General features: G+C 38.4%; 1 protein-coding gene across 3 annotated transcripts in view; it reads left to right on the top strand.

Moving 5' to 3' along the window:
- The window catches only part of FAM193A (family with sequence similarity 193 member A), an 82,059-nt gene that overhangs the window by 7,540 nt on the left and 46,986 nt on the right, over positions 1-27,533 (top strand). For all 3 annotated transcript variants that reach the window (XM_065660591.1, XM_065660600.1, XM_065660582.1), the window contains exons 2-3: positions 24,297-24,362; positions 27,086-27,331. In XM_065660591.1, the coding sequence (XP_065516663.1) occupies positions 24,297-24,362; positions 27,086-27,331 (312 nt within the window). The remainder of the gene's footprint in view (positions 1-24,296; positions 24,363-27,085; positions 27,332-27,533) is intronic.

Here is a 27,533-nt window from a genome sequence, read left to right as displayed (position 1 = left end):
AAAAAATCAGTGGGGCTGCTTGTGAGCTTGTTTGAGGCTGTTGGACTGAAGTTGTTCAGGTTGGACCAGTGGTAGTGCTGGAGAGAAACATTTGAGTGTGAACTTTAACCATGATCTTAAATAATCAACTTACCATGTATTGCACAAGCTGCAGATGTAGTTCTCTCCATCTCAAAATTCTTGGTGATTGTAGAAGACACTCAGACACCTGAGAGGGAGGCAGTCCTGTTCTGCTGCTCTGTAGAGTGGTCATATCTCTCCACTCTCCATAAAATGTAGTTCTGAATGTCTTTTGTACAGGCTGGGTACCCAGAGTTGGATAGTACTAAAAATTTCTATATGAGGCCGTGCTTAGCTTCTACTTGCCTATTCAGTTGTGGCTTCTTCCTTTTAATAGTAAAGAAACCAGCCCAAAGCTGAAGCTCGGAAGGGTTGAGAGGAGTGGCCCCCTGTGTCATTTCTTAAAACTCAAAGAATAACTTTGCTCATTTATAGGGAGGAAATGAAAGATTGACTCCATTGTGCATTTCTCAGAAGAAAAGCTCTGGGTATTTCCATAAAATACTGCGACGTATTGTCTCTTCTCAGGCCTAGAGAAATTGAACAGAATACTCTACAAATGCCTCTGTAGTGTTACTTAGGTAATATGTCACAAAGGTGAGGTCTCATGAGCATTAACTCTTCACAGAAGTCATCCTTTAACACACTGATCTATTGAACTGGTTTGAAGTAGCTTTGTCAAGTGTTTGCTTCTGAAGGCAGCTTCAAAACCATGAGACCACAGTCATCCAGATAAATAATTAAGTTTTTAGAGGGTTGCAGAAGTCAGTATTTTGAAGTCCAGAGTTTTGTAGTGCCTTGATCTGGAGCAGACTTGTCAGCCACCAGCATCAGGGTTTTAGGGATTCCCTTGCGGTCTCATCTTCTACTTGTTTTAGAAGGTGGCTGTGGGAGGTGGATTGCTGGTGGTGTGGCGACGCAGAGGCAGGAGCCCTGTGCTGCAATAGGCAGCAAGGACTAATGTCAGGGAGTGTCTGTGGCTGGCAATTGCTCTTAGAAAAAGCTGGGGATTTAATTTTATTTTTTAACTGCTTTGGCAGCAGTTCAGTGATCTGTGTTGAGCTGTGAACAGATGGAGGATGTGATCAGCTGTTGGGGCAGTGTTTGCTGCTCTAAATAGCTGTTCCTTGTCTTCTCCAGGAAAAGTTAGCAGGCGGGATAGAGGTGTCCAGCTGGCAGCCTAGGGGACTTCAGTGTACTAGATCTAAATTTTCACATGTCCATCTTGATTCTTCTAGCTACTAATTATGCCTAGGTATCAGAAGTGTTAGTTTAGTCATAGTTTGCATTGTAGTGTCAGCTTTGCTCACTTTGATCTGTAAGGTAGTTGTTGCTCTTTCTGGAAGTAACAGCTTCTCTGCTTAAAACCAAACAGTGTAGAGAACTGGGCAGTGGTTGGTTTATGTCCCAAATCAGTGAATATGCTGAAGAGGTAAGCTTTCTAAAGACTGTGCAAAAATATATGCACCACTATCATATAGAGCTGTAGTGACTGATATTAAATATTACACGGTTAATATGTTAGCTATAGTGAGTAAAAACAATACTTGACCTGTAGAAATCTAAAGGGCTTCATGGCCCCATAACTGTCTGTAGTTTTCTGAGTTACGAATGTAAACACTGGCAAGTGAATTCTTTGCCAAGGCTTTTACATATTTAGACTTCTGTGGACAGCAATGAAATAAGAGGAGTTTTTGTGTAGTTATCCTTTTACCTACCCCTTAAGGTCTTGTTTAGGGAATCTGCAAGCATAGCAGCACGAACTGCTGAATTTATTCCCAAAAGAGGGTGTTGTACAGTAAAGGGTAGAGGTAGGCATGTTCCTCTACCGCATCAGAAGCTAAAGGAGGTTTACAGTAATGGGAAACTAATTTAGTTACAGCACTCAGAAAACTGTTGGGAAGAGGGGCAAATGCTTTTGGCATGTTGTGTTAGGACCATCCATCTCCTGAGCCAGTTTTCATCTAAAATTGGTCATTTAAGCTAGTATATGATCTAGATTCATGGTGAACTTAACATGGGTGTATGCCATGGACTGTATGTATGTAACTGGACCAACATCTGAGCAAGACTGAAACAGCACCTGGATATACTTTGTATGTAGCCAAGTACTGCTTTCTCATGGACTGCTTGTCTTTGGTCTACTTTTATTCTCTCCGTCAGAAGAAACAGGTGGCAGTTACTGATCTGGTAATTCAAGAGAAGTCTGTGGTCAGCAAATAAGGATGGGGTCTTCTGAATAGAACAAGATTAAAATGCCTTTTTCTTTTTTCTTGGAGGATGTAGGAGATGAGTTAATGTGGATGAGGGGAGAAAAAGTTGTGAAAGACCAAGCATTACTGGTGTTAAGGAAACATGCTTAGCCTTTTGAAATGGGAAAGTAAGTTAATGAAAGAGGGGCACTTTAGCAGACTGAGCATGACGTTATGTAAACTTTTTTTTTTTTTAACTTGACTAATAAGTCTTGGTCATATCCTTTGTAAGTTTTCAGTGTCCGTCATTAGTGACATCTAAAACAAACTTAATTGCATCAGCATTGTAAGGTGAGGGAAAGAAAAGAAGGCTGTCAGTTGAATCTTAAATCTAATAATGTCTATTAATGCAAGCCTTGACACTTTAAAATCTTATGTATTTCTTTATTAGGGCCTATCCCATTGTGAGTAGTGCTGAAATTTGTTGGAAACTATTAAATGTAATGTACACATAATGTTCTTCAAAGTGCTGTAAGGATCTACCTTGACTCCTGTTCTGCTCTAAGCTTTGTGCTGTCAGGCTGCATCAATGACAGCTCATTACAAACAAAAGAAGCGGCTTTAGGCAGGGGTGCCTGACTTGAATGCTCTCTGCCACACACTTCTCTTAGAGGTTTTTCTCACAGAGAACTAATGCAAACAGCTGTATGTTGATGTGATTGGAGCCAGTACACTAATTGTGGGCCCTGCAAACTTTTGGATTGCTTTTGGGACTAAAGTAATCTTGCTTTTAAACTAAGATGGTCCTCTCTGTGTGTTTGTGGGGGTTTTTTGTTTGTCTGGTTGGTTTGGTTTGTTTTTGGGGGGCGATAGTGATGGTGTTTTTCTGTGTACAGAAATAGGGGCTATAGCTTGCGGAGCAGAACTCATCCACAGCTGGGAAGGAAGTGCTACCATTGAACTGTTTGCAAGGGTAGTTCAGCTGTTTTCTAATATTAAGTGGGGTTTTTTTCCATAGATTTAGGTGCAACAAACCAAAGTGTGATTTAACAATACCTGGAGTTAAAGTGTTTTCATAGACAGACTTTGGTTAGCTTGTGATTATTACAAGAGGTTACCGCACCTCTTTCAAGCTCTATAACCATAGAAAGTGCAATAGTTGACTGTTTCAAACTTGTTGTAGGGAGTGTTTCACAGAGATGGATGTGAGGCTCTGAATTTGGATAACGCTGGTGTTGACTGGCGCAAGCCCAGAGACACTGTCTTGGGCAGATGCGTGACTGAGAATATGTGTGTGCATGCTCATACGTGTGTGTGCATGTATCCAAGCTTTTGAAAACATGGCATTTTTGAATGTGGATTAATGAGGTTGTTATATAAGCGTAGGCATGAAGTAAATACTTCGTATGTGTGGATGTACATTTTGTTTGGATTAGGAGAACAGGTACATATGTGTTGCGGCTCTTGAACAAAAGTAACTGAGTAAATGTTTAGAAGTTCTTCACCACACTGGGTCTTGTAGTGAATCTAGTCATTGGGAACAGAAGAGTTTGTTTTAAAAGGCAATTCTGAGGCACAGGACAGTTCTGACAGCCTTTAGTGTTTAATTGGTGGTGGAGTTAATGACCAAAAGATTTCTTAATTGCCATAATGCTTCCAGGCTGCTTATCTTCAATAAGCTGCTGCCACAACAGATGGCAAGTTAGTGGTTTAGCTGGGGTTCACTAGAAGTTTTTCACCACTTCATGTTAATGGCCATAAGTTATCTATGTGGCCATAGATAATGTGTAGTTGAAACCAAATCTTCACTGGAATAGGCTTCAGATGAATTAAGGTTTTATTTTGTCACTCAGCAGAAGATATAACACTCCTTTACTGTCAGAAGAAACTTTGCAGTTTTATCTGTGTGATCATCTTTATTTTATCTTGACTGCTTTCTCCTGGTTACTCCCAAGATTCATCTCTGCTAGACTGTCATTCTCTGCTTCTTTTCAGGGAGTCTGCAGGGAATTGTAGTGGTGTCTGCTGTGATTTGAGGCAGTAACAGACTAAAGCAGAGTGGTTTGGAAGGGTTTATTTGGGGTATTTTTATTTTGGGTTTTTTTTTTTTTTTGTTAGTGTCACAACTGGCTTAGAGTCTGAACCATGTGATTAAACGTGGACAAAATTAAACTTCCGTAATTTTCAGGTAGAGATTGCTTAAATAAAAGATTCTTATTAATTCAGTGGAAAAAAAATAATGATTTTTTTTTTTTCTCTCCTGGAGGCAGGCTACCATACTTGTACAGTATCCTCCACTTAGCTATAAATTTGAAACCTTATGTAGGAGGAGGAGGAACTTTGTACTGAGGAACATTGCACAGTAACTAAGTTAAATATTAATTATTATTTAATGTTTTCAGAAGTGCTGTCATTGGCAACCCGGCTTTCTGCCTTTTAGAACCATGGGGAAATCATGACACTTAATCACGTACTTTGAATATTATTTGACTGCTTGTTGCATGTTTGTTAAACTTCGTGGCTGTATCATATGTCTTCATAAGAAGAATCAGGAGGAATACGTTTTGTCAAAATATAAACTAATTTTGAGCCTATACTTTCATTTTTAATCAGGTGAAAAATCTAGTGATAAGGTAAGGTGTAGGGATTGTTCTGAAACATTGCTAGTAATGGCCTATGGGAATTTATTCCTTAAGTGCAAGAAGAGCTTTCAGTAGGAGCCGGAATGAGTGCTTGGCTTGTGACTAAGGACACAGAAATGTAAGTTTGAAGGCAGTTCTGAAACAAACTGGAGTCAGCAGGTTGCACCTAATGATGTTACCTGTTAGTGAGGTTGTCTCAGCCTCACAGTCAATAAGTATTTCTGATGATTTGACAACTCAGCAGTGAAACCTTGTAGGAGTCCGTATCTATTTTCTGCTAAAGCCTATGGGATCCTAAGCCGTGCTAGACCTGCCTTATACTGAAGACACTAAAAATATCTTTTAAAGTTATTCCCACTTCTGTTAATATTTGTGATTATCTTGAAAGTCAGCATCCGCATCATTAGCTTTTTCTGTGAAGTCTTGGCTTGGTGAAATGGCTGATACATAGTATGCAATGTTATATAATATGAGGATACTGATCTGATTGCCCTAATATTAAAAAATCATTACCAAATAATTGTATTTTTACATTTTAATTGTTTTCCCATGTTAAGGATGAATTCTTCCGAAGAGAAGAGATTTTCTATGGTTTGACTCATGTACTTCCTTCTTGTAGCAGGAAGTCAGTCTTCACTGTTTTATTTTGCTTCCATTGTCCTAAATGTGACACTTCTGCTGCAGATACATTCTTTTGTATAGCTTGCTTGAATAATTTAACTTTCTGAAGCAACGTGCAAAGGGGATTTTTAGTGTTTGTATTAACTCATGATTGGCTAAAGAAGTTGATGCAATGCTTTCACGGCTTTGTAGTTCTGACTAGTAAATTTTTAGTGTTCTTGTCTTCATCTTTTTCACCAAACTGGGTATTTTGTAAGGGGGCTGTCTATGACATGAGAGAGTTTGGATAAATAAAGGAATAATCTATTAATAAGTGTTAGTTCAGGGAGGAGTTACATCTGGTGATTATTTCTTTTGTAGGTGTCTCTGCTTAGTGGGGTTTACTGGGGTTTAGTGGAGCATGAATCCCTTTCGTTAAACCATGGGAGGATCACTGGAAGAAGATGTCTTCTGGCACCTGTTGTCTGACCCTCCAATACATGGCAAATCCTTCCTTTCGTCTGAAGCAAAATTTGATCGACATCAGTGAACAGGGAGGAGGTAGCTCCTCATTCTGGCAAGCCAGACATCATGATCTAGTTGGCCTACTTGTAAGCAATGTAATTTTCTTTCAACTTCACTGTGACACTGGTGGCAAAGGCATAAAGAATGGCTGTTGTGTGCTGCCGCTGCTGGGTGGATTTCTCCTTCTCATTGGGCTTTTTTTTCCACCGTCCTAGTCACGCTTGCACATTCATGAGGGAGAGCATGCACTTGGGTAACTGGTGAGGAGGCACTGAGCGGGCAGGTGGTCTGAGCACAGAGGTACATTGGAGCTGGGTAGCTACCAGGGAAGTTTTGCTGTTTTTTTCCCTTTTGTGAAATGCTTTGGGAAGACTCCACTGATTATAGAGCTTTTTATCTTAATTTAAAATAGTAATGGACAACAGTATTGGCCAGTATCTACCTTGATGCAAGACACTGGCGCAGGTTACCCAAAGAAGTAGTAAATGCTCCATCCCTGGCCCTGTTCAAGGCCAGGGTGGACAGATCCTTGCATGACATGGTCTAGTGTGAGGCATCCCTGCCCATGGCAGGGGATTTGAACTGAGTGATCTTAAGGACCTTTCCAACCCAAACCATTCTATGACTTGTGTGAAAACTACAATTAATTTTCTTCAATACTCTTTTGGGGTTTTTTCCTATTTTTTTTTTTTAATTGCACTCAAGGAAGCAGAGACAAATGCAAGCTATCATCTTTCAGAGCACTGCTCATAACCAGGCTAATTTAACTGTGCTTACTTTACCTTACCTAAATCTCATGCTAGCCAAGTAGCCGGGATTGCAGCTACTCTACAGTAGCTGCTTACTCTCTGCAAAAATGCTCTGCTACAATCTTGCTGAAACACCTGTCTTTAATTTCATGTTCCAAAGGTATCATTGCTGAATAGGTCATGGTTCTTGGGGATTCTTATTGTTAAAGAGCCCATTAGAACCTGATGTTTTCTTCTTGTGAAGGTACTCATTTATTAAAAAAAGCAGTTGCTGCAGTAATCAAAACTCATTAGACTCTCAGTTACTCTTAGCACGTGTGCTGGGTCTCTGGTAGTTCTTTGGTTTCTTCTGCACTTTTTAAACTCTCTTAAGTTCAATACCAGAGCTAAATGTAATATTCCAGAATCTCTTATCAGTGCTGTAAAATCTTGACTTAAAATTTCATTCCATCTTTTTTTTTTTTTTATCACATTCATTTGCCCATCTTCTAGCCAGTGGAGACAGTGCTGATGATACTTTTGTCACTTGTTTGTCTGACCTGCTCTTAAAATGACCTTGATGATGGAGACTTCACATCCTCACCAAGCAGTCTATCTTTGTCCTTAAAATTTCCGTGTTTTCTATTGCACAGAGAAATCTCACTTGCTGCACTTTTTTGCTTCTTATGTTTGCTGGGGATACAGAGGGCTGACTCTGCCTCTCTTTGGTGTGTCTGTAAGCTTGGTGTCTCCAGGTCTTCCAGCCTTTCCTGGCAGGTAATATTGGCTACATCTGGTAGTTGTTCTCTTGTGGCTTTTCTCCAGCTGTTCCTGTCTGGTTTGAAGACCTGTGTTCAGAATGATTTGCAGTTGTTGCTCTGAGACTTACTGGAGCAGTATTAGGTGGAAGGATTATGTCATGTGTCACATAAGCTATACATCCCAAGGTAGCATTAGCTTTTTTCCAGCTGTCTGACCTTGTTGACTCCTCGTTTGCATATAGTCTCCTGTGTCTCTTTGGAAATATTTGGTAGTTCCAGTAAAATCTTTCTCTTTAGTTTGTCTATGAGAAAATCTCAGTAATTAAGACTGTCACAAATGTTAATCAAATAAATCATGACATTTATTCTTTCTTCCCTGTTTAACTGTCATGGAAGAAAGTTGTAGTGGTTTGACATGGCTCATTTTTGACAAATCCAAGGTGGCTGTTCCTCATCTCCATATCATCTAAGTGCTTAAAAAGATTTGTTTGAATATATTTGATTAACTTCTCTGGGAACTGAAGACAAGCCACTATTATTCCTCAGGTCCTTCATTGTCCCTTTTCTCTCCCTCAGTTTTGGGTTTTTTTTCGTTTTATTTTGAGGGGTGAGGTTGTGTATTTGCTTTAAGAAAGCTTATATGATTTGCATTTTTCTAAGCTTCTGATCTCAGGTATGCTCCATGAGTTTCAGAGATAGGATTATCGGTTTTGAGACAGATCACAGGATTTCCTGAGCAATTCGGCTGAATGTTATCAGATCCAGTCAACTTGGAAAAAAAATGTAATTATGGCTATTTCCAAAAATAGGCTGAGTCTGGGCTGGCGTTTTTACCCATTTATTTGTGCTTATTTTGCTAGTCACCTGCTTGCAGTTGATATCTGTAGTGAGGACTTGTTCTTCATTAGGGGAAATTAATGAAGAACAAGAAATGAACTCGTTCTTTAATCTGTTTGCCCTCTTCATTCAGTAATGAACAATTTCTCTTAGTAGTAGTAGTGTACTGATAGGATTATTTCTTAGCTGTCTCAAGCTGTTTTGTGCAAATTACTTCATTTTTTCCCTGTAGCTTTTTCCATTGATTCTCTTGCCATTGTTATACTTGTTAATCCCTTTCTGTGTGTGTTTTCTGAGTCTTCTTTCTATTGCTATGTTTTTGAATCTCTTGCTGTGCTTGGTTTTCTTGAACTTGTTTCTATTGTGTCATTTGAGAATTAGCTTTTCCTTGCCTTAGTCTTGCCTTCTGTGAGCTCTTATTTAATGATGTTAAATCTGTCTCTTGCTGTTCTTCCTTCCTTTCTGTCTTAAGTAACCATTGACTTGATGGTTCACTTCCAGTCAAACTGTGTCTCATTGTTTACTGTCAAACACTTCTTTCTTGCTGGCAGCAGCTAAAGGAAGAGTCTGTGGTTGCTTTCTATGTTTTAAAAAAGTAAGTTCCTTGAACTCTTGCTGGAGTTCTGCTGCGTTCAGTTCTCAGTAGGTGCCTAGGTTCTTAGTATCTCCATGTGAAGAAAAGCACAGGACTTTTTGTTACTCTTCTGCCTGCTCAGAAAAGTCATCATCTTTCTGTCCACAATTTTTGATGGTTTGCAGTAAGCTTGCAGTTAGATAGCACTTATGTGCTTTACCTCCTTATATTATTTGCAGACTTCCAAGATACTTCTCCCTGTATTTGTATGTTTATGCCCTTTAGATTAAGGGCATGACACTCATGGGCACTTGAATTTATTTTCCTTGGTGGTTTGGTTTTGTGTTGTTTAGTTTTGTGTTGTTTATGAACTGTCTGTATCCTCGTTCTTTTAGTATTCCAGCTGGGGATGGACTTTTACAGAGAAGATCATAGTCTTGATGACATTCAGAGAATTCTAGCTCCTTTCCTTATGCTTCATGCATTAGTATGCACTCCTCTAAGATCAAGGGATTATTTGCTTGTTTCTTACGAACTTTGTGTGAATAATTACTTGTTCTTACTTTTAGGCTCTTGTTCAGGTTGCCCTGATATATCATCTTTGGACTCTTGATATTTTGCTTGTGATCCAGTTATATTCTTCATTCAAGTTAACAAGCAGAAAGAGCTTCTTATGTGTGTTAATCCTTTGAAATCTTCCATTCTCACCTACCAGCAAGTGGAACCTCATTACGTGATCAGGGAAGCCAAAGTTATCCTCTGATCACATTTTCAAACACCCAGGGCTGTCTGCAGGATGAGTGTTCCTGACAGTGTTAGGATATGGAGGGCTGATTGGGAGCTGCTTAGTCATTCTTGATGGGTACTCGCAGTGTAACCAGTACCCATGTGAACAGTGATGAATGAATATCAAACAGCTTTCTGTGACACCTAAAATGTGGTGCTCATCTTCCTGTTGGTTAGACCTGATATATGTGATTTCTGCTCCTCTAATAAGTTGCTTCATACAAGCACTTTTGTTTTCTGGGGTCTGAACGACTGGAGCAGTATCCCTAGGTAGGGCCATCATACAGCTTGTTCTCCATGGCTCTTTCTGTGATACAGCTGTTTAGCTGCCTTTGTCTTTGACAGTCTCTTCATAGATCACCCTAAAGACCTTACAATCACAAATGTCTCAGCTCAGCTGCCTCCTGCTTCTCCTTAGTGCCCCAAACCCCCAGAACCACTTTCAAAGACTATCTATAATGAAGGGTTTGCCGCAGTGGGTATTTTCCTTGCCATCCTCTTCAGTATAGGAAATATAAACAAGTGGTCCTACAAATCCAGTCTAGGACTTAGGTTTGGCTCACTATCTGGATATAATCCTTGTATGTTTGGGTCAGGAAATATTTGAGATAAGAGTTCTGAAGATAACACTTTTTTTTTTTTATTCTGTTTATGAATGTTGGGATCATGGCTGGCTTTCTGCTATGACCATCCCTGCCTTTTGGTAAGGAGATTCCCCTGAATTCTCTCATCTCTGCTTCTTAAATTGCAGCAGTAAATCAGATGCTTGGGTCAGAGGACTTCAAGATTTACATCTCTCTTCAGTTAATTCAGTAAATTTCTGATCCCTCCCATAATGGTAGTTGAAGCACACCCTGTGTTATGTTTAAGCAGTGCATTTCATGTGGACGTAAGAAATTTAATACATCATGTGATGTATGTGTGCCCTGTGGACATGTAGAGCTGGGATAATGAAGCGCAAAGACTGAGGTAATCTGCTGTGTCTGTTAGTTTAACTTGCAGTTTTATTAAGTTTGTAGTGAACTGTTAGTAACATAACCTTTGAATGCAGCAAGTAAGCTTTAACATCAGAACTGTGTCTTCTCCCATAGTTTTACTGATTGCTCTTAAGTCTAGCTGTTAAACTAGGACTTTGCTTCATATTGATGCTGGTTTTTGCAGAATTGAAAGGGCTTAGAACTGGAGAATTATTTCTCTGTGATGTATTGTCTGTGTCTTGTGAGTATAATATATGCAAGTTGCCTGGCATTTCTGTTTCTCTGTTATGGGAAAAACATGGCTAGCTTTAGAAATTATAGTTGGTGAATCCTTCTGAAAATGTATGCTCCCATTCATGGCTTTACTTAATATTTTAGGAGATCTTGCTGTCATGAGTGAGTGTGTTTAACCCTATACCAGATACCAGGAGAGGTAATTTTTTTGTAACATCATTTCTGGAATAGAGCATCTACAGTTGTGTCATTGAAGCTACATAGTCAAGTAATTAATTCCTAAATGTTAGGAATTAATTCATCTAAAGGCATCTTAAACTTGCCTTTGGATGAGTGTTCCTTTCTGTTCCTAGGGAAAGTGCTGGCATGTTTTAGGCTTTTTTGTTTTGCATATTCGTATTAATTTTACATATTTCTGTTCAGGATTAAAGTATAAACAACAGATTAAATCTCTAACAACTCTACTAGGAAAAAGGTGTATATGCATGGTTGTTACCTGTTAGGGCTAGTTGAGAGAATTTCACGGGCGTTCTATCTACCTGCTCAGAATAATTTTGGCCATTGTACTGGGGAAAAGAAATGTTTGAATCATCGTCGTTATTAGCTTTTGATTTTTCTTTTTTTTTCTTAGTACATGTGGCTGCATAATTGCTGGAAAAATGTTGAGCTTTTTTTTATTTTGCTACAGGAAAGGCAGAATCCTGGTAGGAGGTGGATTGGCTCAGTTCTGCTTTGTCATATTTAGCTACAAAGAAGAGAAGTATTGCATTTGAGATACGTGCTCCTAAAGAATTTGTAATGTGTGTAATTAAAACAAAACCTCCTTCCCTCCCTTTTCCCCTGGAGAGCCTGCGTTCTTGGTGGCTGCACCTCTGGGTATTACAGGCTTAAGTCTTTTTTTTCACTCAAGTCTAAGCTTGTCCACGCGTAAATTAGTTCTGTTATTTTGTATTCCTTCTGCCATTTCGCTTGTCAACTAGGGAATACCATTTAATGCCATGCAGAAAACTCTTTAAATACAATTAGTTACTATAATTCAGCCAGTAAAAGACATTATTTCCTCCTCCCCTTATGGTTTAATATTAAATTTGATTTTAATTGGGTTTCAGGTTTTCAAGTTTGCTTTATCTTGCAAATTGTCCATACCTTTACACAAAACTTAAAATACTATTTTTTTTTCCCTCCTGCTTCTTAAATGCAGTGTTAAAAGATATATAAGAACCTTATCAAAACTATGGTAGGGAAATTTCCGTTCACCTCCCCTGCTGTGAAGGAAAACACCCAAAAGACAAAGGCAGTTCATACATTGCAACTGGGTTGCTAATGTATTTGGGTAACTGCAAAGCTTTTTGTGTGAATGGTGATAAAAATGTGAAGGAATCTGGGCAGGTTTTTTGGTATTGCCTATCTGTAGAAATACCATAAAATGTCTTTCATTAGCTGATTCAACTTCACTTGAAATGCATCTTCACTATCTCTGTCTTCAGTTCTGCTTCACATCTTTTGTGCTGTGACTGATAGTCTTTTACTTCAGTTTGAATGAATACCAGGGCATCTCACTTTGCTTTCCTGGTTCTTTGCTTTCCCGGTTCTCAGCTTTCCCTGTTCTCAGTTTTAATTGTTGTCTTCCACCCGTGCCCAGTGCATTCAGAAGGGAACTTCATTGCTTCACTAAACTAAACGAACCTTTTGCTGACAACCCTGTTTGGCTGTCACCATGTCTATTCCAGTTAGTTGTTTCTTGAAGGTGGTTGACCAAATGAGGTCTCCTCCAGAGGGCTGTGAGGCAGCGCTAATACTTTAAAGTGTCTCTTGGAATCAGTGGGATGCATCTTGGAATCATGTTTCCTTTTCACAGTCTTAGGGATGAGAATAAGCCATTGGTATAACCAAATCCTTCCTCCCCATTTGCTTTCAAATCTTCATAGAGGATTAATCTCAGAAAGGATATTTGCTGGCAAATACAGCACGAGACACTTGTCAGTAGCTCTGATTATTATTTTTTTTTTAAATGTTCCCTTAAGATATGAAATTGCTGGATTTGGAGCTAGGAATTAAAAAATTCTGACAGTTGGAAATGTAAAGTGTGAATAATTATATGAATAAGATGAAAGGGAAGAAGTTACAGAATTATCAGTACAAATCATTAAATATGCATGTGAAGAGTGGTACTTTTTAAAAAATACTTGATTTATAATAACATTTTTCAGTTTACATGCAGCACCTCAGATCTGTGCAATGCCAATATAGAAATGAAGACAGGGATATTAATCAATGCTGGCTTTAATCTGAATAGCTGGTCTTATTTAGCCAAGTAGTTGGTTGCACGAGAATAGGCATGCTGTAGTTTCTTGGTTGCATACAATTTAAGAGCTGAGAGCTTCATACTTAGTGTAGTTTGGGTTTTGTTCTGTTTAAAAACAGATTTCTTTGAGAATAATGAAGGTATAATTACAAAAAAACCCAACAGATGAGCACAAGCTGATGTCATGGTTTGCAGCTTTCTGGTTTGTATTTCATTTTTACTTCAAAACGTAGGGCTTTGATTCTACCCATCTTCACTGTTTCTTTGCTGAAGTGTCATTGTTTCAGTGCACTATCAAAGCTGTAATATTTCTATGCTAAATCCCGTTCTAACTTACTCCTTCCATTAAGCTTAAATATAGATATATATTTAATCATGATTTTTAATGCAAAAATTAAAAGTTTTATTTTGGAAGCTATTTTTTTTTTCTCTTTATGATGCTATGAGGCAGTGGCTCACTAGCTGAGGCTGCCCACATGTACAAATAGTGATGGTGTAGTTAACAAACCAAAGTTCGACAGTTGGATGCAAGTACAGATTGATGCTTCTATTCCCTGCCACCCAAGGGCAGTATCTTTCATTTACTGCATATAGTGTGAATTTCAGTGTGATAGATTATATATATTTTTCTAATATGTGTTTATGGATTTAAGTATGGTGTAAATTGTTATTCAGATACTTTTAAGTTTTTTGTAAGATGAGACAGATGGGTTTAGGTTTAAAGGAAGTTCAGATGACAAGATGGGACTTGCAAGCATAGACACTTTGCATGGCATCAGGAATCTGTTGCTTTCTCCTGTAGCGGTCTGTCTCTGCTGGAAGGCAATTAACCATTAACCACCAGAGACTTCAGTCAGCAGAAGTTCACTATGGCGTTAATAACCGTTGCTTGGAACCGTGTGTCTTCCTTGAGAATGAATGTGCAGGGCCGCGGAGATGGCTGGGGGTTTATCTTCAAGTTTGCGGTAGCTTGGAAAACTTTCAGTTACTAATTGTAACTGGCTGTATTGCTAGTGGGTTACAGGGAATTGTGGCAATGCTGTTAACCTTGTTGTGCTCGCTTGGAAGAATATGTGAAATTTAATTGATAAAGCTTCCAGAGGATATAATAACTTTTAGATGGATAATAAGAGTTTCAGCTGACTGAGGAAAATCAGTGTTTGTTCATGTGCTGCAAACAAACAGTATTGATGCAAGTGTTGCCAAATTTCATGTGACGTACCTAGATAGGTTGACCTTTGGGGCGGCTGTGCAGATGGCCTGTACCTAGCTGTGATACTCCATTGATATTCTATGATATTCTGTGTATTAAAAGAAGACTAGCCTGGTCTTTGAATCTTCACAGTGGTATCAAATGGAGGAGTTAGGGAGGTTATTTGGCATCCATCAGGGATTTCTTCTGGATACCAGTTCTCGTGACTTCCTAGTAGGAAGGATCATGATAATTGTGTCCTGACTTCCACGGGCTATTTTTTAACTCCAGTTTCTCAGAAGATAGGGAATAAATGGCTCATCAGATTGAAGCATCTGAATACAGAACAGAAGATAAGTGATGATGGAGAGTAAAAAAAAATTAGTGAAATTTGCTAATAGATTCTGAGCCGAGATTAATTCTAGTTTAGATGATTTGCTACTTGAAATCTGTAAATAGGGATTACACTAGGTTATATCATCTGGAAAAAGCACCCAAACAGGAATTAATTCAGGAGGGTCTGTTGCCTTTGCTAACACAAATTTCATGAGATCATGTGCCAGGCAGTGCTGAGATCTTTTTCTGAAGTACGGCTTATGTAGGTTTGGTTTTAATTGTGGAATTCAACTTGGAGTCTGCAGAGCACAGCAGGACTTCTGGTAGGGTCTGGACACTTCATTCTACAAAGCAACTGTGTATTTTGTATTTCGTATTTTTTTCTTAGGGTATTATTTGATAGTGATTGCTTGTCACCTCAGACTTAAAAAGAAGGGGGGGTATTGCAGTGATTGAGGTAGGAATGAATATACCTATCTAAGTTTAATGGAATGAATAGTTTAAGTCTGCTTCATTCAAACATCCAAGGGAGTAATTTGTCCTTGTTTAATAAAATAAAATAGATGAGAACCTCTTGAGTATAACTTGGCTTATATTCCAGTTAAAAAGTTAAGTGTTTGTAGATCATTGTCTTATAATGGGATACAGATTGGAGTTTCATTTTTTTTAATTTTGGCTAATGAATTCTTCCTAGTTCCTGTAGAGATCGGAGCTTTTTGTGTGTGTGCTGGTAGTTTCATATTGTGCTGCTATAACCTGTGAACTCCTTATTTCCTAACAGGTGCTCATTTCCTGAAGGATGTATTTTAGATTGATTCAGTTAAAAGAAAATCTGAGTGTGCTATTGAAGAATGTGTGGGAGGAAGAGCGCAGAATATAGATGTTGCTCCCTTAAAACTCATTACAGAATAATATCAGCGTTCTTTTAAAAGTACCACTTCAAAGTTGTCTTTGAGGTACTACTGAAAAAAAACTTCCCCGGGATAGTTTCAGGCATGAGTTTTCAGCTTATGTCATTTAATCTGACTGTGTTTCTGACTATAGCCTTTTGTCAGTCAGGGTTTGATGGGTTTGTGAATTTAAGTAGGTCTTCAGTCTGTTCTGATTACTGTGCTGCAGCAGAATTGTTGTATCTTGGCTCTGAGCACCTGAAGGAGAAAAGATGCAGCAGGTAAATAATCAGTTCTGTCTAAACCCACCCAGAAGCATTGCTTTTACCTATTTTCAGAGGACCTGAGACCTTAAAAGAACTAGAGGTAGAAATAAGACCGTTTTTCTTCCTATTCTGCATTTTTTCAGAGCTGTCTGATTTCCTTCCTCCCTGCTCTATTTTTGACGCTTTTGTGTGTGCGTGTCTGGTCATACTGAAAGCAAAACCTTGATTAAATTGAATTTTTGCACTGATTTTTTTTTTTTTGGTTATCTATTTGTTTGATCCAGCAGATGCTAAATGCATGACCAACACTTTTACAAAGGTGGGGGGAGAGAGGGAGTTGAGAATGCCTTTAGCTTTCTGCAGCTACTGATCTTATGCTTTATGCTGAAAACCAGGGCTGTGTACAGGTGACTTACCCCACTTGTCCCCCAACCTTATGATAAGCCTGGAAATAGTTATATCTTATTAAAAGTTTCTTGGCACAAGGCACTAAGTAACTTGTTGGCCAGATTACTTAGTCTTGACTTTTTAGGAGGAGGTAGTTGAGACTTGTATCTTGGGTCTGGTTTAGGCTATGTCCCAAAATAGGTGAGATGGAGACAGCGTCCTCACCCACTCCCAAGTTCACTCATAACTTTTGCTATAAGCCTAAAAGTATCGGTCATTTTGAACAAGTCTAGTGTATGCCTACTGCTTATACTTATTATAATTCCTCCCCCTGTGTTGAACATCTGTAAGAAGAAAGGCTTCAGCTGGGAAAAGTATTTCCTTTGAAATAATTTTCGTTTCTGTTGGAAATTCTTTTGACATTTTGACTTCGCATCAAAGGTCCTAAGGGATTTTATTGCTGGAAAAGAAGCAAATCAGGTTTGGGATCTTGGGGGTGTGGGAGAGGAATAATTTTGTTGGGGGGTTGAGTCATTCATAGTAAACTTGCTTTATTATCTATATGCAATGTAGACTAAGCTTTCTAGATTAAGCCTCCCCACCCTCAGTTTGTCAGCTTGTTTGACATCAGCAGTTTGTTTTAGGACTAGCTTTTACTAAGCTATGGAAATACAGTGTTGTGTTTACTTAAATCCAAGTGATAAGTTCTAATAATATTACTTGCTGGATAAGGGAAGCCTACAGAGGACCTGTCTTGCAGGTTAGTCAAATCCTGTAGTGATGTGATTTTACTTAACAAAGAAAAAGCGGGAAGTCAGTGTTGCTACATTAAGAAGATAGCAATAGAAGCGTCACTGAAACTATTAAAGTCTCATGCTGTTAGTTTTATATGAATAATGAGGAAAGTTGAAAACAGGAAAACTACTTGTTACATTGTCTGAAAAGTGATACCTGGGATCTCGCAAACTGTATTTTAGCAGTAGCACAAGTCAGAAGGAATAAGAAACCATTTTGCTCAGAAGAATTTTCTGTGGAGATGCTTGCATAGCGTGGACCTAATATTGAATTAATATAATAATAATCTGTTGCAAAATATATCTTAACTTTTAATAGATTTATCTTAATATGTTGTTCCTAATATGAAGTAATCTCATACCTCACCTTTTGGAGGGCTAAACGAGTGACCTAACTAGCCTTGTTAGCTCCTTGAACAAGTATTTGGGTTTGTAATTGAGTGCAGCATTGGTACTATCTGCTTGGCATTTCCTTACCTTTTGCTTGTCTTTATGAACAAAATGTTTGTGAATTCTCAAGGTGGATGAATGATCTTTTCCTAGTGCCAGCATTGTTTCTATTCCTTCTTCCCCCTTCATAGTCTATGTGCTGTGATTAGCCCTTGAGTACATAAATCCCTCTGGCTAAGAATGACACAATGGGCCCTTGTGCCTTACAGTCACAAGATTTCTAACCTGCTCTATCCAGATGTACATATAGACAAGATTGTACATAAATCAGTTTTAGTAACATGGCGTTGCTTATCATAGCTAGTTGATATATCTCATAGCTAACTTGGTGTTCTGCGCCAAGTCTGTTTCCACGAACATCCTCTGTGACCAGGAGTGGGATGTGCAGCCACAGTGTGCTTAGCTTCTTGACTGTTGAGTGAAGTTTTGGCTTATTTCTATTTTAGAACAGTATGATATGGTTATATATTTGGCTGAGCTCTCGGGTATGATGTCTGTTGAAGTATAATAGCTGTTGAACATAAATGCACTGTGTATTAGACACTAGTGTAAGTAAGAGTTGAGTCAACACATTAGCTGTACTGATGTGCAGTGGTTTCTGCCATCTGAAGCCTCTGCCATGTTTCCCACCAACACTTTACTCTCAGCTGTTGTTCAACTTCTGACACCTTCTCTTACTCCTGCTGCTTAATTATTTCAGAACTAAATGGTAGCTTAGCTATATTTGAGAGTAATATTCAGATTTTGTATTTCACATTTTGGGTATCAAGAGAGTCACAAATGCCTTGTGATACTCCTTGGAATGCTTGTTCTTCTGCAGCCTTCGCTTTTCTATATCCCTGGTAACTGACTTCAAGATTTGAGGGTTCTCTGAAATTGCATGTAGTACAGAAGCTTTTTGTAGGAGTACCAAGGGACTGACTTGTTGCATCACTGACTTGTTTATGGATATGATTTTCTTCACTGAAAAGTTTTCTAATCTCAAAGAGTGTGAACTACAGCGGAATAATAATACAGCAAGATGGAGTGGAAAAAGATAACTCGTGTGTGAATATTAATGCTCAGAATAGCATCATTGATAAAATGGAGTGATAGTTTGCAAATAATCAATTGGCAAGATCAGGTATCGGCTGCCTTAATACAGATATTTGAATTTTAATTATTATCACCTTGTCTTTGTGTTCTCCAATTTCTGTTTGGTACTTGAGCATCCTTAGTAAAAACAAGGATCTTTTTTGTGTAGGAAACCTTCACAACTTTCCCTTTTGGTGACATTTACAGCTCATCAATAATCACTTTTTCTGTCAGTGTTTCTCCTATATATAATACTGAGACTCCCTGGCAAGCGTGTGTTAGTAAGTAAAACTGCATTCTGTTTAGTCTCACTAGAGATGTGTGATTATCACATGAAAAACTTAGATGTTTATAATGTTGATTTCTTAAGCAGAACACTCCCGCTTCTAAATCAAGGAGGGGTACTACAGTAGTTTGTTCATCTTTTATTGTTACAGATAATTAAACTATTTATTAGTCTTTATTCATCTACACACTGTGTCCTCCTCCCAGCCCAAAGGCATATTTAGAAGCAGGAATCTCCACACTTTCCACTGTTGCAGATCAAACATTTACTCATTTACAAGCTACTGCTTAAAAGCTCTTTGAGATTAAATTTTGTGTAACTTATGTCAAAAAAGTATTCTTTTTTTTTTTTTTTTTTTGTCTAAAGCAACAGTAACAAACTCCGACAGCTGCTTCAGTTTGAGTGTTGCTGTGCCAGTGAACCTGGAAATGTGTTGAGTGAGGATACTGCCAAGTAGATCTGCTTCAGTTTGCTCTTCCTGTGAAAAACTGGGCTATACCAGCTGTTAACAGGGTATAATATGGACTTTAAAAAAGGCCTAAGGAAGGGATAAGGGGTGATGGTTTACTGCTGTTTTTTATGTTGTATCTCTTCAGTGCTGTAATATACCTTCTGCAGAGGCTGTTGCTACTGCAGAGACAACGGTCACTACCGGCAATGTTCAGGAGCAATGTTTAAAGCAAGCAAACCCCCAGACCTTGTCATGCTATTGGTCTGGCCAGCATGCTGTCCTGTCTGACAGTGCGTGGTACTAGATGAATGGAGAACTACATTGCATGTGTGGAATAACCCTCCTCCCATGTACCTTTCCAGGTCTTTCCAATCCAGAGATGTCCTGTGTCAGATTCTGGTTGTGAAATACTGCTGAGCTCCTCTCTTGTGCATTTATCATCATTCTTTCCCCTCATCCATGCATTTGACTTCCACGGTAGCTTATCCTTAAATCAGTTGGAGTTAGGGAGGAAGAATCCTTAATTTTTAGTTACTGAAACAGATAGTTTCATATCCTTTGAACTGGAGGCATAAAGAAATATATCTTCATGTCTGAAAATCACTTAGGATTTTGTAAGCATCACTCATCTGCCAGAAGCAGTTCTGTGACCAATTTAGCTGTGCCTGGGAGAGAAGAGGAACAGCTCAGCCTGTGACTGGAGAGTACCCAAGTCAGAGCTTCGCTCAGGCTGTGGGGAGGGAGGTCTTCACCACTGAGTGTGACTTGAGACTGCTGCAACCCAAATGGTGTTGGGTAGCAGCATGGAAAGCCAGGCAGAGCTTCTATGTGAAGCTGTAGAGCAGTGCTGTAGTGTGCTCACTGGCTGGAAGAGCCTGGGAGAAGGCTGAGCTCTGAACAGCTGTGGCAAATGGGTTTTGGCTTAAAAAGTGTAAGCAGGAGAGCATACATAAAGACATCTTGATGGGGTTTTTGGGGGTAGCCAGGGTTAAGTGCAGTAACTGTCTTTTAGTGTTACTCAGACACAGAAAGTATGTAGTCTCAGATGTTTCAACAAACTTAATTTTTCACCTCCCTGTATAAAAACAAGGGAATTAACTCAAGTGGTATGGAATACTTTTGTGTTATTAGGACCTTCTAGAATAAAGTGTAGCTTTAATTGTGTTTTGGTAACAGTGGGTTTTGTTTGGATTTTTTTTCTTGTCTGTGCCTTTCCTAAAGTACCTGAGAAAATCAGTGCAATATTTTCTACCTGTTTTCCCCCAGGAGAAATTTGCTTAAGTCCTGCATTTATTTTTTTGAGCATCACATACCTGTAGAACTATTTAGAGTTCAGTCAAATCTAAATTATCTTCCTGAGCTTTTCTTTTCCCGAGCTCTCCTAGACACTGAATCCCTCTCCCTTTCGTGATGTTTGTATGACTTCACCAGACTTCAGCTGCGAGAAAGATGGGGGTGTGTTGTCTAGTAATATGTCGCTCAATCCACTGAAGGGTTGATTTTGATAGTGACAGGCTATTAGAGCAAATTATGGCAGTCGTTGAGTGCTTTTAATTGTTCAGCTGGTTCTTCAAGGTCATTCAGATGAAATCGAGGAGTGGTTTTGAAGCTGTGATTCTCACTGTCTTCATACTTTCTGGTATGAATTATACTGTGCCAAGATGCTATATGCCTTATTCTCCAGAAAAGACACATTTTAGAGAGGGTGAGTTAGTGTGACAGCAGCTTGCAAGAAAATATTTCCATATAGCTTTTCCATTGTAAGTAACATTCATAGAAAGGCCAGAAAGATTCCCCTCTACATGTTGCCATTATGTTGATGAGTGCAAGCAGAGATTCCTATGTTCCTGATCCATGTCAGCCTTTCTTCTGGCACTTATCTTCATTAAATAGGTTTTTAAAACATAAAACTTTAAAATCATTAAAAGGGATACTGTAAAGGACTGTGCAGAAACTGTAAAAATAAGTTTAAATAAAAGGAAGTTAGTGCTGTCCAGAAGTGACAGCTGTCTAGCTTGTCACTTCTACTTTAAATCTCTGCACACAGAATTCTAGCTGTTAACATATGGCCTGATAACTAGATCTTGTGAGGTCCTTTTGCCATTCTCCGGTTTCTTCAGTAGCAAGAAAAATTTAGTGCTATTAGTTAACTTTATCATCTCGAGCACTTTCTTGCTGCAGACTTTGGATAACTGCAGTTTCCTGGATGTCCTTTGAAAGCTTAATTAATAAATACTTTAATAAATGATCTTCTGCACTTCTGGTACTGCTGAAGTATAAAGCAAGCATTAACATACTGAAATTATTAGTGCAACTGTAACATTATTGAGCTTCCTTAAGACTCTTGGCTGAATGTCATCCACTCTTGGTGGTTTGATAATTTTTTTAGTTCAGTTTGCTCCATACTTCTCTCCTAGCAGTGCTGTGCTTCAAAACAGATCTCCTAATGCTTCTTCCATAAGAAAGCCTTTCACTGGGAGAATATCTTTAAACTCCTCCATAGTGAACACGCAGATGAGAAAAATCTCATTTTTTCTGCCATGACCATGCAGCTTGTTCAAGTGTTTTTGTAATCTATGTTTACTTACTTTAGCAATACAATCCTGTCAGGCTACCTACTGCTCCTTGATCCTCATGTGCCTTGAAAAAGGATTTACTTGTAGTTTATATAGGGTTTTTTTTCCCCTCACTTCCTTAAATTATTTGTGCCACTGTCTCGTAATTTTTTTCCATCTGTTTTTAGCTTGCTATTGTTTGGGCCCCATTTGGACAACTTCTTCTAGATTCTTCTAACGTTTTTTCTAATATGCTGTTTAGGCATCTTGGTCCCTTGCCTGTCATGTCATTATTCACCCCCACTTAAGTCCTTTTTGTGCCTTTCTTCTTTTTTCCTAAATTTGCTCTAAGCCTCACATACAATGTCTTAAATGTCATTGCCTACAGATGCTTAATTTTTGATGATTCTTTCTAGGTTCCCCCCTATCTATCTAATTCCTTGGTGTTTGTTCCTCATACAGATACTTAGGTCACTACTAAACTCTGGGGGTATTACACTAATGTTTTGAACCAAATTCTGTGCAGTGCTTAGGATCAAGAGATGCCTTTTCTTTTGTCAGTAGCATGACAGCTTGTTCCATGATGCTTACTGTTTTGTCTCGGCATCCTGTGACATTTAGTGGATAACAGAAACCTTCTACTGTTTGTCTTTGCTTTTGTTTCTGGGTGCCTTCAGCTTGGTCACTCAAGGTCTGCATGTATAAATGTGATGACTCATGCATTTCTCTTTATCACTGTCTTGAATATAAAGAAGGTAAATGTACTTCCTTAATGAATAAGTAACGGTTTTGAATAAACTTGTCTTTTTTTGAAATTTCTCACCCAAAAAATCTATTTTTTTGGTGAGCTTCCGATAACAATTTCATTATAAACTTCCTTACGGGTTTCTTTGTTCTTAAATGTATGTGCATGCCAGTAACCAGTGGAACTCCAGTACTGGAGGATTTCTTTCCTTGGTGAAGACAATTTTCTTTAATTCCAAAGATTTATTTTTATTTTTTTTTCCATTTTTTGGGAAAGGGCTGAGTTAAAATACAGAACTTGCTCCACCTCAGCATTTTTGCTCCCATGAGTTCAGATCTGAGATGCTTGGCTTGCATATAAGGTTTTTCTCTCAAATGCCTGCTCTTCAGAGTTAGTATAAGGTATATAAGTGGAGTTGTGTGGTTTCTTATTTGTATCTTCTCAAGCAATGACTTGAAGATTGTTTTATCCTCTGCTCAGCCTTTGAAAAAGGGCTCTGTGATAATCTGTCTGGTTCTATAAACTGAGCAGTCAGTAATCCTGGGGATGTGTGAAACTGAAGGATGCTCCTTTGTACTGGAGGAGGCTCCAGTTTAAGTTTCTAGTTTGGCAGCAGGGTAAAAATATTTTCTGAACTCTGTAAATCCAATGCACAAGATGTGGGGGTTCCTATGTTAAATATGCTGGGTTTTATTGTGGTCTGTAGAGTAGTCTTAGAAATATGTCGGGCAACAGTAGGTGGTAAACTGGAGAGTGAAAATGCTTAGCAAAAACACGTGAAAGGTGGAACAGAGGCATGAGGTAAATTATAGCTGAAATTCAGGAGATAAACCAGTGCTCAAGAAGAGGGAAAATAAAAAAAAACAGTTGATTTTATTTCGCATTATTATTTTATCTCCCGTTATTCTATTTTCTTGTTAAATAAAATGCATTTTCTTCAAGTCAGTGTGATCGAGGGCTCTTCCTTGTAGCTGACTTGATTTTGTACACTGTTTTAACTTTACTCTTGTGTTGTTGTCCTCAAATAATGCTGTATGAAAACACTTATGGCTCATGAAAGGCACCTCATGCTATCTGGTGTAGTCTCTGTAACACTTGTGGAGAAACAAGGCATAGAAGAGATGTCTGTGAGGTTTCTGTATGGATTATAACCTGGGGCAGGAGGACAGCTGCTACAGTGGAATAGCTGAATGCCATTTGGAGGCTTGCTGTGGAAGAGTCTTCCTGGTTAACACTGCATATTTTTCTAAACAGTATTGTATTCAGCTTTCAAAAGGCAAGAATCTTTGGTAATTGTCTCGATTGACAATAGAAGTTTAAAAGCTAAACACAATCAAATACAGAAGGAAAAATGGTATTTTGCTTATGACTCTTCTTTTTTCCTGTATCAGTTATTTCATCTCAGAGTTGTAATAAAAAACTATAGTGCAAAAGTTTAAAATATATAAATTGTAAACTTTCACATCTGTAGAACACTTAGTACAAAAGAAAAAGGGCTTTCCATCTCTGCAGTCAAATGATCATTCAAATTTCAAAAGCTGTTTTATCAGCCCTCGGATGCAGGGAAAGATTTTCTTGTTTGGTATTTTTAATGCTCTTTCAGCATTAAACTGAACTTCTGTAACCAATGGACTATCAATTTTTTCCAGGTCTCGTTAAATGGTACACAGTTTACAGACAGTTCAGTTGGATCAGAGTTCACAGGTGTTTCTCAGGTATGTGCCGCCACAGTTTGGGGGTGTTATATGATAGAAAAATTATTTACTAATGGTAGAAAGTATTAAATGTACTGGAGAACTCTCCAAAGAGATACAAATTTGAGACTGGGACTTTGCTAGCTGAAGTCAGTTTCTGATTACTTCACTATTCAAGCTTTAAAAAGCTGTGAAAGCTACTGTTTCTAAGGTAAAATTTTATTGTTATAATAAGCTTGAAACTGGACACAGATGTAAAAATAAAGCTATGCAGTTTTATGGTAATAAAGTTATTCTTGGAAATAAATCTAAATACATAGTAGATGTGCAGTTATTTCTGTTCTGGCTTGTCCTACTTCCAGCTTTCATTTATGAATGTTATATCTGAACATGTTTCAGAGAGAAAATGAGACTGGGTGCTTTCTTGCAGAAATGCATCACATATTTTTTTGAAGCTTGACTAGTGGAAAAATATCTTGCTTTTCTCAAAACGTATACTTTACTCTGATTACAGTGAAGGCACATACAAATGTGTACATGACCTAATTCCAAACTCTTATCTAATCCAGGAAGAGTTTACTGCTGCTGTTGAAATGGTCGCATGAACAGTTACTGTATCCGTTATCTTTTAAAGAAATAAGAAACTGCAGTTCATAGCCTCATTTTAGTGTAACAGAGCCATAATGGGAATCGGAGATGCTTATGGTCTAGATTTTTGTCAAGGTTCTAACTGTCTGTTTTCTTGGAAATAAACTGCTTAGACATTTTTATTCATAGCAGTTGATTTATATTATGCTGTAGGAACCAGGTGCTTTCATTTCGACTTCAAATCTGTTGTAAATACAGGCCCAGTTAGGAGACTGTCAGGTTTTCCTGGACCTTGAGTTGGCTAGAATTAAGCTGCTTGTTCCTGCTGTATGTTCAGTGGCTTTTTTAGTGCAACTTTACACATGTAAGTTGTAATTCTAGAATTCCTTACAGTGGCTGGATGTGTTTGCTGTGACCCCTTACCTTTACAAAAGAGTAAGTGTCAGATTGTCTTAACTTCTGAAAGTTTACATTTTTGTCCTCTCCCTTTCCTGTGTGGTGGAAGATGTCATTAGGAACAGCTGATGTTCATAAGGAGCTGTCTGCAATAGCTATTAAGATGTCATTCCAATGGAGGCATAATGTGGCTTCAGAAAAACGCAGTTTAACAAGGAAACTTTCAGGGCTAAGTGGATAAGCAGCCGTGCCCTCCTGCGTGCAGGGTTTTTAGGCATTAAGATCTGCAGCTGAGCACAGGTCAGCCAAGAAGAATGTCTAATGTGAGAGATGTGTTTGTGCTTGTAGAGCCAGTGAGGGGATGGTTGGTCACAGCCTTTTGGAAGGCAGGGCAAGGCTTCCCTTAACAAGTGTTTTCTGAAAACCTGCAGTAGAGGCCTGGAGAAGTTGTGTTCTTTTTCTTGCCTTAATTCTTAGGTGTGAATTCTTCAAGAGTCATCAATGAGTAAAGAGATTAGCTGTTCTTACTTAATCTATTAACTTACATTTCTCATGAGCTCCTGAAAGATAAGAAGATATTTGTGGAGATGAACTCAGTCTGTCTTTTTATTTTTGATGTCTAGAATTCTCAGTTTTTCCTTTCCATATTGCTGAGTCTGTCAGTTTTATAAATGCAAAGAACACAAAAAAACAGACTTTGAAATGCTGGTTTCCTTTAGATGTCAGCAATAGGGAGCTGATTTGTTGCTACTGGGGAGACTAGAAGAGAGTTAATGAACCTTTATAGCTTGAACTAGTCCTTTGTCCTGAAGAACTTTTCACCTGTGCTTGTGCAGTTCAGCTCTGCAAGATCTTGACAGCAGTATTTTTGTTAGTATTTTGGTTGGAGCAGTATCTAGAAGGATGTTTGATATATTTAAATTTTGCCTTTGAGAAAGAATTGAGCTGTTTTGAGGCTTACATGTAAGATTTTGCTAATTAAGGCAGAGTTAGTAACTGTAATGTAATCAGACAGCGCTATGATTCTGCTGTGACAAGATGGTTTTGTTCCATTAGTTACAGCTTTGCTTATGTCTTACAAAGCTGGGTCTCTCTGGCTTGTGCTGCTTGACGTGTTTTTGAGTGTCAGTCCTGGTGAATAATCCACATTACATGGCTGAACCATGATTTCATGCACAGTACCATCTTGGAAGAGAAATTAGGTTTTGAACTGCTTCTGCCCTCATAAGTTGCCAAGTTTACTTTATTCAATAACTGATAGTGGATTTTAAGACCCTGCTGATTGGTTTTGTTAAAACTGAGTTAAGCTTTTATTTTGTAACAAGCTTAACTGAAAGTATCCTTATTCCTGTTAATATTAAAAAAGGTGACAAAATTTCAAAGAGCAGTTATTTTCCTTTTTATCTATTTAAAAATAACACTAAAAGGAATTGTACTATCCCTTTTTAATTTTACTTACTAAATTTTTACATCAGTGCTGAATTCTTTTAGAGGGAAAGGCTGTAGTCCATGCTTCCTGAAAACATTACTTTTCAAATGGGAATGTATTCATAATCAGAATAATTGTTTGCCACATAGATATTAAAAACTGATGTTTGATCTTGGGATACTCCAAATATTCACCATTTAATGATGACTGTTGAAATATGGGGGGGGTGGGTGGGGATATGTTGTTTCAGTTTTGGTTTTAATCTCAGAATAGGTTTTTCCAGGCTATATTCTGTGAATAACCAGTTATCTATCTAAAAATTTTTTTGTAGGCACCCTTTACCTTTGGCTTGGGCCAAAGGGCACCGTATACAACTGGTGAGCATTGTCTTCTTTGTAGAAGTGAACGAAAAGATACCTCGCTTTCAGAGAGCGGAATAAAAAACTCTAGCAAAACAGCACTTTCTACATCTCCAAAAGCAAACAATATGCTGCATCTTCCATTGTGGGTGTGTCCAGACTGTCGAAGAACAGTTGAAAAGGAGGAGAGGCATGCTACAATAGAGCAATCTCTTGTGGTAAGTGTTAAGTACTTCAGTAGACTAAGAAGATACATTGTTATGGACTATTGTGTGCAGTTCTGGTGTCCTCAGCATAAAAAGGACATGGAACTGTTGGAACAAGTCCAGAGGAGGCCACGAGGATGATCAGGGGACTGGAGCACCTCCCGTATGAAGACAGGCTGAGGAAGTTGGGGCTGTTCAGCCTGGAGAAGAGAAG

Source organism: Lathamus discolor, chromosome 1 (assembly GCF_037157495.1).
Source record: "Lathamus discolor isolate bLatDis1 chromosome 1, bLatDis1.hap1, whole genome shotgun sequence".
NCBI classification, from domain to species: domain Eukaryota; kingdom Metazoa; phylum Chordata; class Aves; order Psittaciformes; family Psittacidae; genus Lathamus; species Lathamus discolor.
Note: the sequence above shows the minus strand (reverse complement) of the source record. Positions and strands in the feature narration are given on the sequence as shown.